The sequence below is a fragment of the Humulus lupulus genome, chromosome 2 (genome assembly GCF_963169125.1).
Source record: "Humulus lupulus chromosome 2, drHumLupu1.1, whole genome shotgun sequence".
Taxonomy (NCBI): Eukaryota; Viridiplantae; Streptophyta; class Magnoliopsida; order Rosales; family Cannabaceae; genus Humulus; species Humulus lupulus.
The window spans coordinates 59,879,934-59,894,642 of record NC_084794.1 but is presented as its reverse complement, the minus strand read 5'-3'; the positions used below and the strand labels follow the sequence as shown (position 1 = coordinate 59,894,642).

Genomic DNA, 14,709 nt, shown 5'->3' with positions numbered 1-14,709 from the left:
TGCTCGAGCTTTTGTTTAAGCTCGCGCTTAGTTATAATATGTTTATTCTTCCAGCCAATTTCCGTCGTCCTACTCCCACCAAGGAGATGAAATGGCATAAGGAGGCTCTACTCCAACTCCCCTATGGCAGGAGGTCCCTCTCCTAACTCTTGCACGAAGACAAACTCCGAGCCTGCGGCCTCTTGGAGAAGGATCAGTCCACATTTGACTAGTCCAATAAAAAGTATGCCTAGTGGGAGCTTCTGCCTCTCCCAACCGGAAACCTCCCCTCGAGGCGAAATGCTAAGCCTCCATCTCCAGTTCGGAGTCGTGGGAGCCTGCAATCGTGGAACGAGGCCAACGATGAAGCCTCGAGCTCGAGCTCGAGTGACAGAGGTACAGTAATCCTTAGCTCAGATTTGTGGTCCTCCTCACTACTAATGCCTAAACCCAATAGATTAGTATTGTGCAAGGATGATAAGAGCCATTTCTATGTATGGACTTGGGTAGATGAGAGGGTACATAGGTTTGATAGTTGGCTTGGGAAGTATGACACCATGTATAGTCTGAATGAGGTATGGGACGAAATAGTCGTTCAATACGGGAGGAATGACTATAGAGACCTTTCGAGGTTGACTTCCACTTATAGGGAAGGTACTCCCCCCGCCTCCTCTGAAGATGGGGGAATTATGTGGTCATCGAGCACAAGCTCGAGGGAGAGTTCCAGTTAGGTTTCTCTCTACTTGTCTTTTCATTCTTTGTCTGTCTGCATCATGCTAACTTATTTTGTTTTCAAATATCTCATAATACGATGTGAATGTGCAGGTGATATGGATTCCAACCTCGACAACGTGCTCGCTAGTGACGAGTGAGCCCAACGGAGTAAGCGCCCGAGGGGGTCACGGAGATCAGACCGACCTACTAAGGTCGTTAAGAGGATCGAGAAGACACCTCCTCCACCAGCTCCAGCTACTTCGAGCCCAGCTGTGGATCCGACTCCTCGGGTCGAGGCATCTTCTACGACCTTGCCTCCCGCTCCTCCTTCGATCCAGGTCAACTCCATGCTTGGCCCACCTCCGAAAAAACCCTCAGCCTCCAAAACACATATTTTGTCAATCTCCACTCACGTCGATGAGTGTGTAATCGATAACGCAGCCGGACCTCACTGGGCTACACTTGGCTCGGACGTTCTGTCTCGAGTGGGCCAGAGTTTTGGCAGCTTCAACGCCCCTCATTAGTAGTTCTTGAATAATGCTTGAGACTGCAACACTCTTTATGAGAAGAGCATCGAGCTCACTGTCACGGTAATCTTTCTCATCTCGCTACTGGCTGTATTTATACTTAGTTCATATTCTAATTTGATTTCTTTGTATGTCAGACTCTGTTGTCTCTACTCAACTTAACTATAAGTTGAACAATGAGTTCCATTCGAGCATGTCTTATGCTCAGGAGTCGAAGGATCTCCAACTCAAGTTCAGTGACTAGCTCAAGGCCACAAAAGCAAAGATGGAAGTTGAAGCTGAACAGCTAAAGGCCAAGTTAGTCGAGCTCAAGGAGCTGAATGCCTGGCTCGCGAAGCTTGAGAAGATGAATGCCCGGGTCGCGGAGCTTGAGAATATCAATGCCAATCTTGAGGAAGAGAAGACCGCCACTTTCGAGATCATGGAGAGCGAAAAGGCTCGTCTCCTTGCAGAGTTTAAGGAGAAGAAGGATCGGGCGGTCGACCTGGCCATGTATAGAATCTGGGCCAGTAATGCCGACCTCGACACCATCTTCTTAGGCTCTTTTAAGGCATAACTCGTGGCTAAATGGCAAGCTCGCCTTGATGAGGAGGAAGCTGCTCGGGACGAGGCAGAGAGAGCCAAGGAAGATGCTGAGAAGGCCAAGGAAGATGTTGAGAAGGCCAAGGAGAATGCTCTTACTTCCTAAATCTTGCCTCGGGGCTGCGTCCCTCTAAATTCTTTGTAATGGTTTTTATTTTTGATTTTTTTCTTTTTATGCCCCTTGGGATAAGGCAATTTTATAGCTCATGAAAGAGTTGTTTTCTTATGAGTTATTTTCAAACTCATACTTATGATATTTGTGATACCATATTTGACTTTATTTTAATATATTTTCTTTACATTTCTTGGGTCAAAATATTTCACGCATTTTATATTAAAGTGTCTTATTATATGTCTATTTATTCATACAAACATATGGTGGATTTAAGCCCGAGGTTCGATGCATTCATGCACAGTTTGCTCGAAATATCCGCATCCGATCTCGTTATTTGTCAAGGTCGGAGATTACTTTTACCATGCACCCGAAGGTACTTATATGGCGTGTAATGTAAGTGGTTTAGTTATATCTTACTTTTTTGGTTACTTTTCCTCGTCCTCGGGTAGCTCCCTGAGGTTATGAGGTTGAAACTATCATTTTGCAAGATACTCCAACCTCGATCTCGACTTAACGCAAAGTGGGTTTATGTTCCAACTTACTGTCGATTAGTTTTAGTTGGTTTGTTCCAAACCTATTAAGGTCGTGTTTGGTTTGTAATCCATACACTTAATCTAGTTCGCATATTTGGTTACATCCAAACACTTTTATCTTTTGATAATTTGGTTATGTCCAAACTTTCTTAGCTCGCGTGTTTGGTTATATCCAAACACTTGTATGTTTTTTGATAGTTTGGTTATGTCCAAACTATCTTAGCTCGCGCATTTGGTTATATCCAAACACTTACCTTTTTTTGATAGTTTGGTTATGTCCAAACTATCTTAGCTCGCGCATTTGGTTATATCCAAACACTTACATGTTTTTGATAGTTTGGTTATGTCCAAACTATCTTAGCTCGCACATTTGGTTATATCCAAACACTTACCTTTTTTTGATAGTTTGGTTATGTCCAAACTATCTTATCTCGCGCATTTGGTTATATCCAAACACTTACATGTTTTTGATAGTTTGGTTATGTCCAAACTATCTTAGCTCGCACATTTGGTTATATCCAAACACTTACCTTTTTTTCATAGTTTGGTTATGTCCAAACTATCTTAGCTCACGCATTTGGTTATATCCAAACACTTACATGTTTTTGATAGTTTGGTTATGTCCAAACTATCTTAGCTCGCGCATTTGGTTATATCCAAACACTTATATGCTTTTGATATATGCTATTTCATTTTTTCAAGCTGATGGTATATGTACCACTAATGCCCCCTTAATATCCTATGAGTGTGACCATAGGTTATTTAATTAAGAGAGATTGCAAAATATACAACATATTAAAATGAAATCAAACTTTATTCGAATAATTTATTAATCGGGATATAGTAAAGATTAACAGGCATGGTTACATGTGACATCATTCCTACACTATTGATAGTAAGGTCGTAGATATTCGCCATTCCATGCTCGTGGTACCAAACTCCCATTCAATCTTGCCAACTTGTATACACCGGGTCAGATGACTGATTCGATCTGATAAGGTCCTTCCCAATTAGGCCCGAGCACGCCAGCAGCTGGATCCCATGTCGCTAAGAATACACGCCTCAGCACCAAATCTCCCGCACTAAATTTTCTATCTCGAACTCTTTTATTGAAATATTGAGTAGCTCATTGTTGGTATGCAGCATTTTTTAGCTGAGCTTCGTTCCTTCTTTCTTCAATCAGGTCCAGACTTACTTCGAGCTGGGTTTGGTTCGAGGCTTGGTCATAAACGAAGGCACGAATTTTGGGAATTTCGACCTAGATTGGCAACATAGCCTCGCAACCATATGCCGAAGAAAATGGGGTATGTCCTGTTGAAGTACGGGTTGTGGTTCAATATGCCCACATAACTTGGGGTAACTCTTCAGGCCATTTCCCTTTAGCTTCTTCCAACTTTTTCTTCAGCAAACTTTCTAGGGTTTTATTCACAGCTTCGACCTGGCCATTCACCTGGGGATGGGTCACAGAGGAGAAGCTCTTTATTATCCCATTTTTTTCGCAAAAGTTGGTAAATATACCGCTGTCGAATTGAGTACCGTTATCGAACACAATCTTCCTTGGCATCCCATATCGGCATATGATGTTCTTTACCATGAAGTCCAAGACTTTCTTCGAGGTGATTGTCGCTAGAGGTTCGGCTTCAGTCCACTTCGTGAAATAATCTACGGCGATTACTGCGTATTTCACTCCGCCTTTGCCAGTTGGCAATGAGCCTATGAGGTCAATTCTCCAGACCGTAAATGGCCACGGGGAGGTCATCATAGTTAGCTTTGAGGGTGGAGCTCGAGGGATTGTGGCGAACCGTTGGCACTTATCGCATCTCTTGATGTAGTCGAACGAATCTGCTTTGATGGTAGGCTAGAAGTACCCTTGGTGTATGATTTTCTTGGAGAGGCTATGCCCCCCAGTGTGGTCTCCACAGAATCCTTCGTGGATTTCCTCTATTATCTTCTTAGCCTCAGGTGGGAGTCACTATAACAATGTATCACTTTGGCCTTGAGTTCCTTGGCTATGTGAAGTCCTGCCAGTAGGGCTTCGTATTCAGCCTCATTATTCGACGCTTCGAAGTCAAATATCAAAGCGGAGTGAAATCGACTTCCTGCTGGGGTGATCAGGATTACACCTGCCCCGATCCATTTTCATTGGAAGACTCGTCAACATAAAGTTTCCACAGCTCGCGGGCCGGGGTTATAACTTCATCGTTAGTCACTCCAGTGCATTCCACTATGAAGTCTGTCAGGGCATGTCCTCTTATGGTTGTCCTCAGATGGTAGGTGATCTCGAATTGTCCGAGTTCAACAACCCATTTTAGTAGCCGACCCGAGGCTTCTAGCTTGGACAAGACTTGTCTTAGTGGTTGATCGGTTAGTACATGGATGGGGTGCGCCTGGAAGTAAGGTCGGAGCTTTCGAGACGAGTGGATTAGGATGAGAGCCAACTTCTCCATCAAGGGATATCTTGATTCTGCCTCCAGCAACCTTTTACTGACTTTGCACTTTTTGCTCTTCTCGGACGAGTATGGCACTAATGGCGTGCTCGATCGTAGCAAGGTATAGGTACAGAACTTTTCCCGTGATAGGTTTCGACAAGATGGGGGGTTCTGCGAGGTGCTTCTTGAGCTCATGAAAAGCTAACTCGCATTCTTCCGTCCACTCAAATTTTTTGCCTCCCCTCAAAAGGTTGAAAAATGGAAGACAACGGTCTGTAGATTTCGAGATAAACCTACTTAGTGCCGCCATCCTTCCAGTCAAACATTGGACATCCTTATGCTTTCAAGGTGAGGGCATATCAATCAAAGCTTGGATCTTGTCTGGATTTGCTTCTATTCCCCAGGCATTTATAATGAAGCCTAGGAACTTTCCTGAAGATACTCCAAAATAGCACTTCTGGGGGTTGAGCTTCATGTCATACCTCCGTAACACGGTGAAGCATTCTTCGAGGTCGTCCACATGATTATTGTTATGTTGAGATTTAACTAACATATCATCAACATAAACTTCCATGTTATTACCTATTTGTTCAGAGAACATCATGTTTACGAGTCGCTGGTAAGTGGCTCCAGCATTCTTGAGTACGAACGGCATGACATTGTAGCAATACAGTCCTTTGTCCGTCATGAAACTCGTATGCTCTTGGTCAGGGGCATGCATGGAAATCTGGTTATATCCAGAATAGGCATCCATGAATGACATAAGGCCATGCCCTGCCGTGGCATCTACGAGCTGGTCGATCTGAGGTAAGGGGAAGTAGTCCTTAGGACAGGCCTTATTGAGGTTCGAGTAATCGATACAGTTCCACCATCTTCCGTTAGGCTTCGGAACTAGCACTGGGTTGGCTACCCAATTGGGGTAGAAAGTGTCCCGTATGAACCAGTTTGCTTTCAACCTATCGACTTCCTCTTTTAGGGCCTTCTTCCTGTCGTCATCCAGTAATCTTCGCTTTTGTTACTTCGGGGGGAAGCTTTTGTCAATATTCAAAGCATGGCTTACTACATTCGGACTTATCCCTACCATGTCTGAATGCGACCATGCGAAAATATCCTGATTCTTTTACAAAAAGAAAATTAATTGTTATTTTGTTTCTTCGGGAAAGTTTTTCCCTACTTTTACTGTCTTCGGGGGGTCTGCTTCCTCAAGCCTGACCTCTTCGAGCTCTTTCAATGGTTCGAGGTCAGCTCTTTCCTCTATTCTTGGATCGATTTCTTCGTCTATTTTAAAGACTATCCCATCCTTATTCTGAATTATGACGAGTGTTTGTGCACTTGTCTGCTTCTTTCCTCTAATGGAAATGCTATAGCATTCCCTCCCTGCTAGCTGGTCTCTCTTCAGTGTCCCGATGCCACTAGAAGTCGGGAACTTGATGGCCAAATGCCTCACAGACGAAACTGCCCCTAGCCCTACTAGGGCGGGTCTCTTGAGCAGCACGTTATAGGCTGATGGTAGGTCCACTACTACGAATTCCATCATCTTGGTTGTTGAGACTGGGAAGTCTCCCAAGGTTACAGGGAGTTCGATGGACCCCATACAGGCAATCCCTTCTCCTGAAAAGTCGTATAACGTCGTTGCACAGGCCTTTAGGTCAAGAAGCGCGAGTCCCATCTTTTCTAGAGTGGCTTTTATAGAGGATGTTCACTGAGTTCCCATTATCAATCAGGACTCGGTGAACCCTCTTATTCGCGAGCTGGAGGGTGATGACCAGTGGGTCGTTGTGAGGAGATTGGACATGGGACGCGTCGTCCTCAGTAAAGGTTATCGGTTGAGATTCAACCTTTTGGTATTTCGGAGCTCTGGGTTCGGGTTCATAAAGGGACCCATCGCCAGTTTTTAGCTCATTCACGTATCGCTTTTGGGCATTCCTGCCCGATCCTGCGAGATGAGGCCCGCTCAAGATGGTTACGACATCTTCTCCATCAATCGGAGGAGGTCTCTCGTCTTCCCTTCCTCGGGAGTTACTGTTTTGGGCAGGTGGTGGTGCAGCTGCCCTCTGGCTGGTAGAAGCCTGATTTTTATTTTGGTTCCTTATATACTGCCTGAAGTACCCTCTCGAGATCAGTCCTTCAATCTCGTACTTCAGCTGCCTGCATTCATCGGTTGTGTGTTTGATATCTCTGTGAAATCTGCAGTATTTACCGGAGTCTCTCTTGGATTTTTGGTTGCTCATGGGGTCTGGACGCTTGAAAGGGACCTGGTTTTCATTTTCCAGGTAGAAATTTTCCCGAGTCTCATTGAGCTCGATGTATACGTTGTACACGGAGAAACACCTTTCCACTTTCTTTTTCTTTCCCTTTTCCGCCTCGAGGTTATTCCCTTCATTCTTCTTTCTTTTGGAAGGGTTTTTTGCAGAGGGTTTTGAGGCTGATGGGTCCGCCGAGGTCTAGGTTGAGTTTAAGTTTGTCGTTGTAGTTATGGGCTGAGAGGCCATATTCAGCATTGACCTCGCCTCTTCTACATTGACAAACCTCTGAGCTCGTCAATTGAACTCGGTTATGGACCTCACAGGTTTCCTCTGCATATCTTCTCAGAGGGGGCTTCCTGGCATTACCCCGGCTCGGACAGCCATTAAATGGCCGTTGTCGTCTACATCACGAGCTCGGGCGACTTCCAGATTGAACCTTGTAAGCTAACTCTTCAGCGTTTCATACAGTTGTTGCCGGACATTGGTCAAGGCAGACGCCTCGGGCCTTATTTCGATCATGGCTCTAAATTTCTTCTTGAAATCTCTAGATAACTGATCCCAAGAAGCAATTGAATGCCTCTTATATTTTTCGAACTAGTTTTTTGTTGGCCTTGTAAGCGAAGCTAGAAACAGCATGCATCTGAGCTCGTAGCCCACATTACTTGCTCTCATAATAGTATTAAACATACTTAAGTGACTGTACAGATCGGAATTCCCATCAAATGGTGGAACATGAGGAATCTGAAACCCTTGAGGAAACAGAGTGCTGGAAATATGGGGGGCAAAGGGTTCGAGTTCCTCGTCAGATTCTTCATCCCGATCCCGACCTCGTTCATTCTGTAAGAGCCTGAATGCTCTTTCCAGTTGATCAATCCTCTCCTGGACTAGATCCATGGGGGGTCTTACCTGAAACAAGTTATCGTTGATCACAATTCCAGGTTCGCACCTTTTCATGGGATCCTTGCGTCCATTTAGGCGATCCCTCAGGTCTAGGTTCGAGGGGCTACTATTACCCCGATTCTGATTCAGGTGTTCCCGTAAGTCTGGGTGGTCCCTGTGATTCCTAGTATTTCTGTGTCTTCGATCATGCATACTGACTGATCTAGTGTCTTCTGAGCCTTCGCTGGTAAGGCTTGCTGCGTGGTTGTTTCGAGATGGGTTCCTATCCGGTTGTCTCATCTCGATAGTGTGAGACTGAGACATTTGGCTTCTTGTAGGCTGGGCACCTCCACGTTCTCTAGCAGTTTCCCCATTCCCATGTTTCCGCCCAGCCCGCCTTTCCCTATCACCCTGAGTCGGTTGCGTGTTTCTCCGAGGCGATGAGGGATATCTTATCGGTGACGGTGGGTGCCTTATGGGTGATGGTGGCTGCCACCCATTTCGAGGCCTGGAAGGTCCCGAGTTTTCCTGTGCTAGTTCAGGAACGTTCTGTGCGTTACGAGGATTCTAGGTCCAAGCCGCTGCAGGGGCTCGGTTATTCCCAGTTTTGGATGGTAACTCAGCAGTTGAGTTGACACGAGCTCCAGCCCGGGTGTTTCTCTGGGGCCTCGAGGGAGCGGGTTGTTCTGCTGGTAGCAGAGGTTGCTTCGTTCTCCGTGTGGCAGCGTTTTTACAAGGTCACCCACGAGGCCTGCGGGGCGGAACATGAACATCTCATGGAGGTGGAGCTTGGGCCTCAGGCGGAGGTGGGGGCTGAGCACCCTGCACCTCAGCAGCCAATCTAGCCAGCTCCTCGTTACGTTTCTTGGCCTCCACCAATTGCTTTCGCAATTGACGGTTTTCAAGCTCCACAATAGGGACATATCATTCAGGGTTATAATACATGTCCTCGTCGTCCCTGGGGGCCGGTGGTACAGGTGGTCCTCGAGAGTCAGAAGATCCACTCCTCTCATCTGGGTCCGAGTTCATCATCGGCTGTTTCCCAGGGCGCCTCGAATGGCTAACTTCCTCTTTAGGAATATTAGGATCATTCGCGGCCATAGTTGATTCAGAGAGGCTTCTTCTACTGACTAGACCCAGATTCGTATTGCTTAATGCTCTCAATGAAAGCACCAAACTGTTGATGCCGTATTTCATCAACTTAAATCGCAGAGCAATTAAACAATATAAACTACGGTGTGAACAAATAGTAAAGAGGAGCAAGAAGGTTTTTACGTGGTTCAGCAGTTAAATCTGCCTAGTCCACGAGTCTGTGTTATTAAGATTTATAGTTTTCTGGAAATTCTTCAAGGATGAATTACCCAGAGTTTTCTCTCAAGATATCAAAAAATCCTTCCTCTACAAGTGGTCATTCCTTCTCTATTTATATGGAAGGTTACAGGATTCGTTCCCACATATTTCGGGAAGATATTCTGTATATCAATTTAAATAATGACATTAAATGTTATATCTTCTATATACAAGGAAACGTCCCCTGAAGACCCGAGAATGATAACAAACTAAATAATATCCCTTTAATATTGGGATTTTACAACAATAAATATGTTCACACATACAACGGGTTATCTCAGGTGACTTATCGGATCTTCGAGGTTAGCGATCGGCATTGTGACCGTCAAGACTTACGGACTTGTTACGAACTTGCCATCTTACTCCAAGACCTGCTCGGAGCAAATAAATACTATCGAGGCTATCACACTCGAGCTTGCACTTCCTAAGCTCGGGCTGCTCAATCCGAAGGCACTCGATAACGGATGTATCCCGATGTCATGTCATTTCGAGCCTAGAAAGAATCCCAAGGCTACACGTCTTCGAGATTGCCATTTTACTTCGGAGGTTTTACAACTGGACCATAAAATGTATTTCATATATTTTGAGCTCATACTTGACGAGTCCAGTTTTCGAGGTCATAATTTATGGTCTCGAAATCTGGGTGTAACACCTTACACATCCAAGCCTACATTCCCTTTCTTTTTATTATTATTATTTTTAATTAATTCAATAAATCTAAATAAAGGATACTACAAGTGTGTAGAAAATTCTACACATGTGCACTATGCTACCATGCACTTGCACACACTAAATCACTAGGGTGCATCACTACCTACCATGCACCTTAGTGCATTCAACCATAACTCAAATAATCACATTTTTTTAAAAATAAATTAATAAATATCATTTAACAAATAAATTCACAAAAATTCTACCAAACAATTGTAACAAATAAATAAAATAAACAAATAATTAAATAAAATAATCACACACTTAACAATTAAATAAAAATAAATCACAACACTTAACAATTAAATAAAATAAAACACAAAATTTGAATAACTAAAAAAAAAAATTTGGTGCACTACAAACATACTCATACAATATTAACACATAATATGAACAATTATTGCCTCCCGGCCCCTAATCTAGGCACTGAGCCATATTAGGGAATTTGGGATGTTACATTGATACTCAAATCTTTTTTTCTTTTACAATAATAATACCTAAATTTACAATTTTGGTGCAGCTGTTAATACTCACATTTAACTGTCTATTAAGTATCCACGTGACACATTTTTATACTCGTAAATTTATGTATTACACTTTATAAATGATTTGAGTATTATCGCTGCTAATATCCCTAAATTATTTAAGTATTATAAAAATCATTTTAAATTTTAAAAAATCTAAAAGATTATTAGAATCTAATTAATAAAACTTAAATTTACAAATTCGAAACAACCAAAATTAAAATTGAAGCTTACAATCATCCCAAAATTCATTTTATGAATTGGTTTCTAATAATCTTTTAGATTTTTTAAAATTTAAAATGATTTTTATAATGTTTAAAGAATTTAAATAATTTAATCTAAAATCATCCCAAAATTCATATGTGCCACGTGGATACTTAATAGGCAGTTAATGATGAGTATTAACAATTGTACAAAAACTGTAGATTTAGGTATTATCGCAACAAAAAAATAATATTAAAGTGTAACTTTTGAAAATATTTGGGTATTATTGCCGCCAATTAGACTAACAAAAATGTGTCACGTTGATACTTAACAGACTGTTAACGGTGAGTATTAACTGTTACACCCAAATTTCGAGAATGAAAATTTTGATATTGTAGTCAAGCTCGTAAAGTGTAAGCTCGGAATAAGCATGTTCGTCATAATCGGCTTTAATAAAAATATCAAGAACAGTCTCACTGAGCAGTAAGTACGACAACATCGGAATTGACGAGCTCGGAAACTATATGGTCTCGGAGGTGTTCCGATATTATAAGTCAAGCTCGAAGCTACAATGACAAATGATTCAGCACTTGTATAAATCTCCTAATTTATTTCCTACCATCAGACAAGACGGTTCGAGCTCGAGGATTGTAAGCTCGAAAAGGATGATCTCGAATACATTATTTGTGGAGAACATAGGCGAACCGGGATATTGAGCTCGTGATGGGTGAACAGTCTCGATGGCATATGAGTCTAGTGTTCAAGCTCGTAAGTCGTGTGTGAACATGTTTATTATTATAAAATTATTATGTTTAAGGGATCAGATGTAATCTGTTATTAAATCTCAAATATCACGGGATTTATATGCATACATAATAACCATTTGCGTTTATTTGCATTGATTTAATTGATTTGTATTATAACTCCCTGAAATATGTAGGGAGATATTCAGTAAACAACTCTATAAATAGAGTGGGACAATTCATTTGTAAGGGGTGAGAAATTTGTATTGGGAAGACTCTGCATAATTGCTTCCAGAAAGCTTTGAGAGAATTCCAAAAAGTGAATAACACAGCCTCGTGGACTAGGCAGATTTTAACTGTTGAACTACGTAAAAAATCATATCTATATTGTTTGTTTCCTCTCGTATTTTTGTTTAATTGCTCTTCATTTCTAAGTTGATGAAAAACAGCGTCAATACTAACGGTTGTACCAAAATTATAGATTTATGTATTATTACCGCAAGAAAAAAAAAATGGGTATTAAAGTGTAACTTTTGAATAAAATTGACTATTATAGCTGTCAATATTCCTTTAATTTACAATAATATATGTATTCTTAAATTATGAAGTAGTATTTTTTTAATTATATATAATATATTTATACAGTTTTATTGAAGAAAAAAGAGAAACGGAAATAAAAAGATTTTTTTTTTGACAAAAGAAACAAAAATAAAAAGTTAAGAAAACAATTCTAAAAATATAACTTTTTATATTATATGCACTTATAGTTATTATAATATTTTATTATTTGTGAGGATTGGTTTGTTGAGTCTTTCAGACTTATTGGTATACATGTAAAAGAAAAAGAATGAATAGTTTCTAATTCTATTAAGGGTAATCGATAAGTAAAAATGGCATTTTCAAAAGAAAAAGAATGCATAGTGTCTTTTAAGGGTAACGTTGAGTAAAAGCTGTTAACTAATGAATTGAGATGGCTAAATGTGATTGGTTAAACATGGTCCATATGCAGCAAATGAAGATTGATGTGATTTGATATTAATTCTCACATATTTTAGTTTAAATAGAGCATCCGATATTAAATTACATCTGTCCATATGCTCTAGCACTCTTAACTTTTATGCTAAAGTAAAATAAAAAAAATAACCCAAAGTAAACACTTACGAAATATTGGTGAGATCAGTGAAGAACACAAAAGTAAAAAGATCCATCTGATGTTTCTTTAAAACCAAACCAACCTCAATGCCGCCATTACCATCTTTAGACTCCACCATTGAAATGGATCCACTCTCTATGGATAAAACAGCTACCTTCTTTGGCCGGCCCCATCCAAAATCTATGCTGTATTCGCCGAACCTGGGCGACCCAGCTACTCCAATATAGCGAGAATTTTCAGACGTCGACGTTGAACAAAGTTTCAATAAAATTTTCTCTGCTTCTTTCTTTGGATCATTTTGTTTGCCCATCTCTTCGATTAAAGCACTGATCTTCACCACAAGAGCAGTCAACGAATCTTCTTTCCTACCAAGCAACGTCTCCCTCATATCGTCGTAATTAAACTTCCCTCCCACGAAGTTGCCGAAATAATTTTCAGGCACTGGTGGTGTAAAACGATTCCGGTAATCAACCGCGAACCCTAAAAGAACTTTCTTTGTAATTTCATCTCTCTCTGTAGCTTTGAGAATGCAATTAAAGACGTAAGCATACGTAAGAGCAAACGAAGACAAATGGAGCTTTGGCTTTGGAGATATATGAGTTGAACTATCCCAACTGGTAGATACCCTTTGCCGGAGTTTATCCATATCAGAACGACTTAGCTCAAATGTGGCTCGATATAAGTCTGAGGATTCACCCGAACTTGGAAACTGAAAGAATTCAAATAGTTTTGGATTGTTTCTGCAATCAGATGAGGTAGTACCAGGACTCCCCGACCAAATATTCAAGAGCTTCATGTCAAACCCAGATGGGTCTTTTATGACAGTCCGATCATAGAAGGGTGTGAGCTCCGGCAACAATGGCTTATCCTCTTTGGATAAGTAAGCCCACGACTTCATAAACATAATTGCCGATTTCCCATCTAGAACGGCGTGATGAGTAGTGACGCCAATAGAAAATCCGTGATTCGGAAAAACAGTGATTTGTAGAGCTATTAACGAAGCTCCTGTTTCAGAAACTTGTAACAGGGGAACGAGAGGACGAACTGCCGAGGCTTGGAAGGCATGGTTTGAGGCTAAGAGGTCAAAGTCAGCATCGGACTCGGCGACGGACACCGAAACGACGTCGCCTGGCGCGTAAAGAACGATTGGCTTGGGGGAATCTTGAGGCCAAGTTAGTTTTCCAGCTAGTGGTAGAAAGTACTGGAGTGTGAGAGAGAGGGAGTGTTTGAGCTTTGGGAGAAGAGAGTCTAAGAAGGCGTGTTTAGTAATTTCTGGGAGAGAATAGAAGAAAAGACGTTCGGAGGGAGAAAATTTGAACCAAATCATATCGAAAAAGGTTAAGGGGAGATTGAAGTGGGTGGTGGTTTCGGGTGAGGCCGTAAATGGAGCGACATGGGAGACTTCTAGTGTTTTGGGCAAGTTGGGTGATGATGCCATGGCCGAATACTTTGATGTCTGTGAAACTTAAGAAAACACGGAACAGAGAAGGGTAACTCCACGAAAGGACCCTTCTTAACTCTATATTTATAAGTATGTCCCTTCGTTAATGTTTGTCACATCAATAACGTTATAGGCACTCAAAAAAACATTAATACCCCTTAATAAATATTAGGTATTTCCCTATTTTATTTGTCTTACCAAGTAGTGTCATCAAGAGGATCTACTCTCACAAAAAAAAAGCAAAGACATATACTCTCTTAAATCACCGAATTTCAAAGATCTACTCTCATTACAATTTTTCTTCTTACCAAAATTTGGAAAGTGACGTTATCTACCACAGCCCTTGTCTTCTCACCAAAGTTGAAGAAGATTGAAGATTAAAAAAAATATTCTCCCAAAATTGAAGAAGATTGAAACTTTTGATTTGATAATGAGTATCTCTTTTTAATTTTAGGTTATGGGTATCTTATGTAATAGCTTATATGAATTTTTCGAACTATTACAAGTTGAAAAATATGTTAAAATAAAGAATTTTATGTTGAGATGACAAATTTTTGATTGATTTTGCGATTTAGGGTA

The 14,709-nt window shown here is 41.2% G+C and overlaps 1 protein-coding gene across 1 annotated transcript; it reads right to left on the bottom strand.

The window, feature by feature from the left end:
* Positions 1 to 12,540: 12,540 nt before the first annotated feature.
* On the bottom strand, positions 12,541 to 14,267 carry LOC133817881 (phenolic glucoside malonyltransferase 1-like). The gene has a single exon (XM_062250504.1). It carries the CDS (start codon positions 14,125 to 14,127, stop codon positions 12,694 to 12,696), a length of 1,434 nt encoding a protein of 477 aa, XP_062106488.1. The 5' UTR covers positions 14,128 to 14,267; the 3' UTR covers positions 12,541 to 12,693.
* Between the last annotated feature and the right edge of the window lie 442 nt (positions 14,268 to 14,709).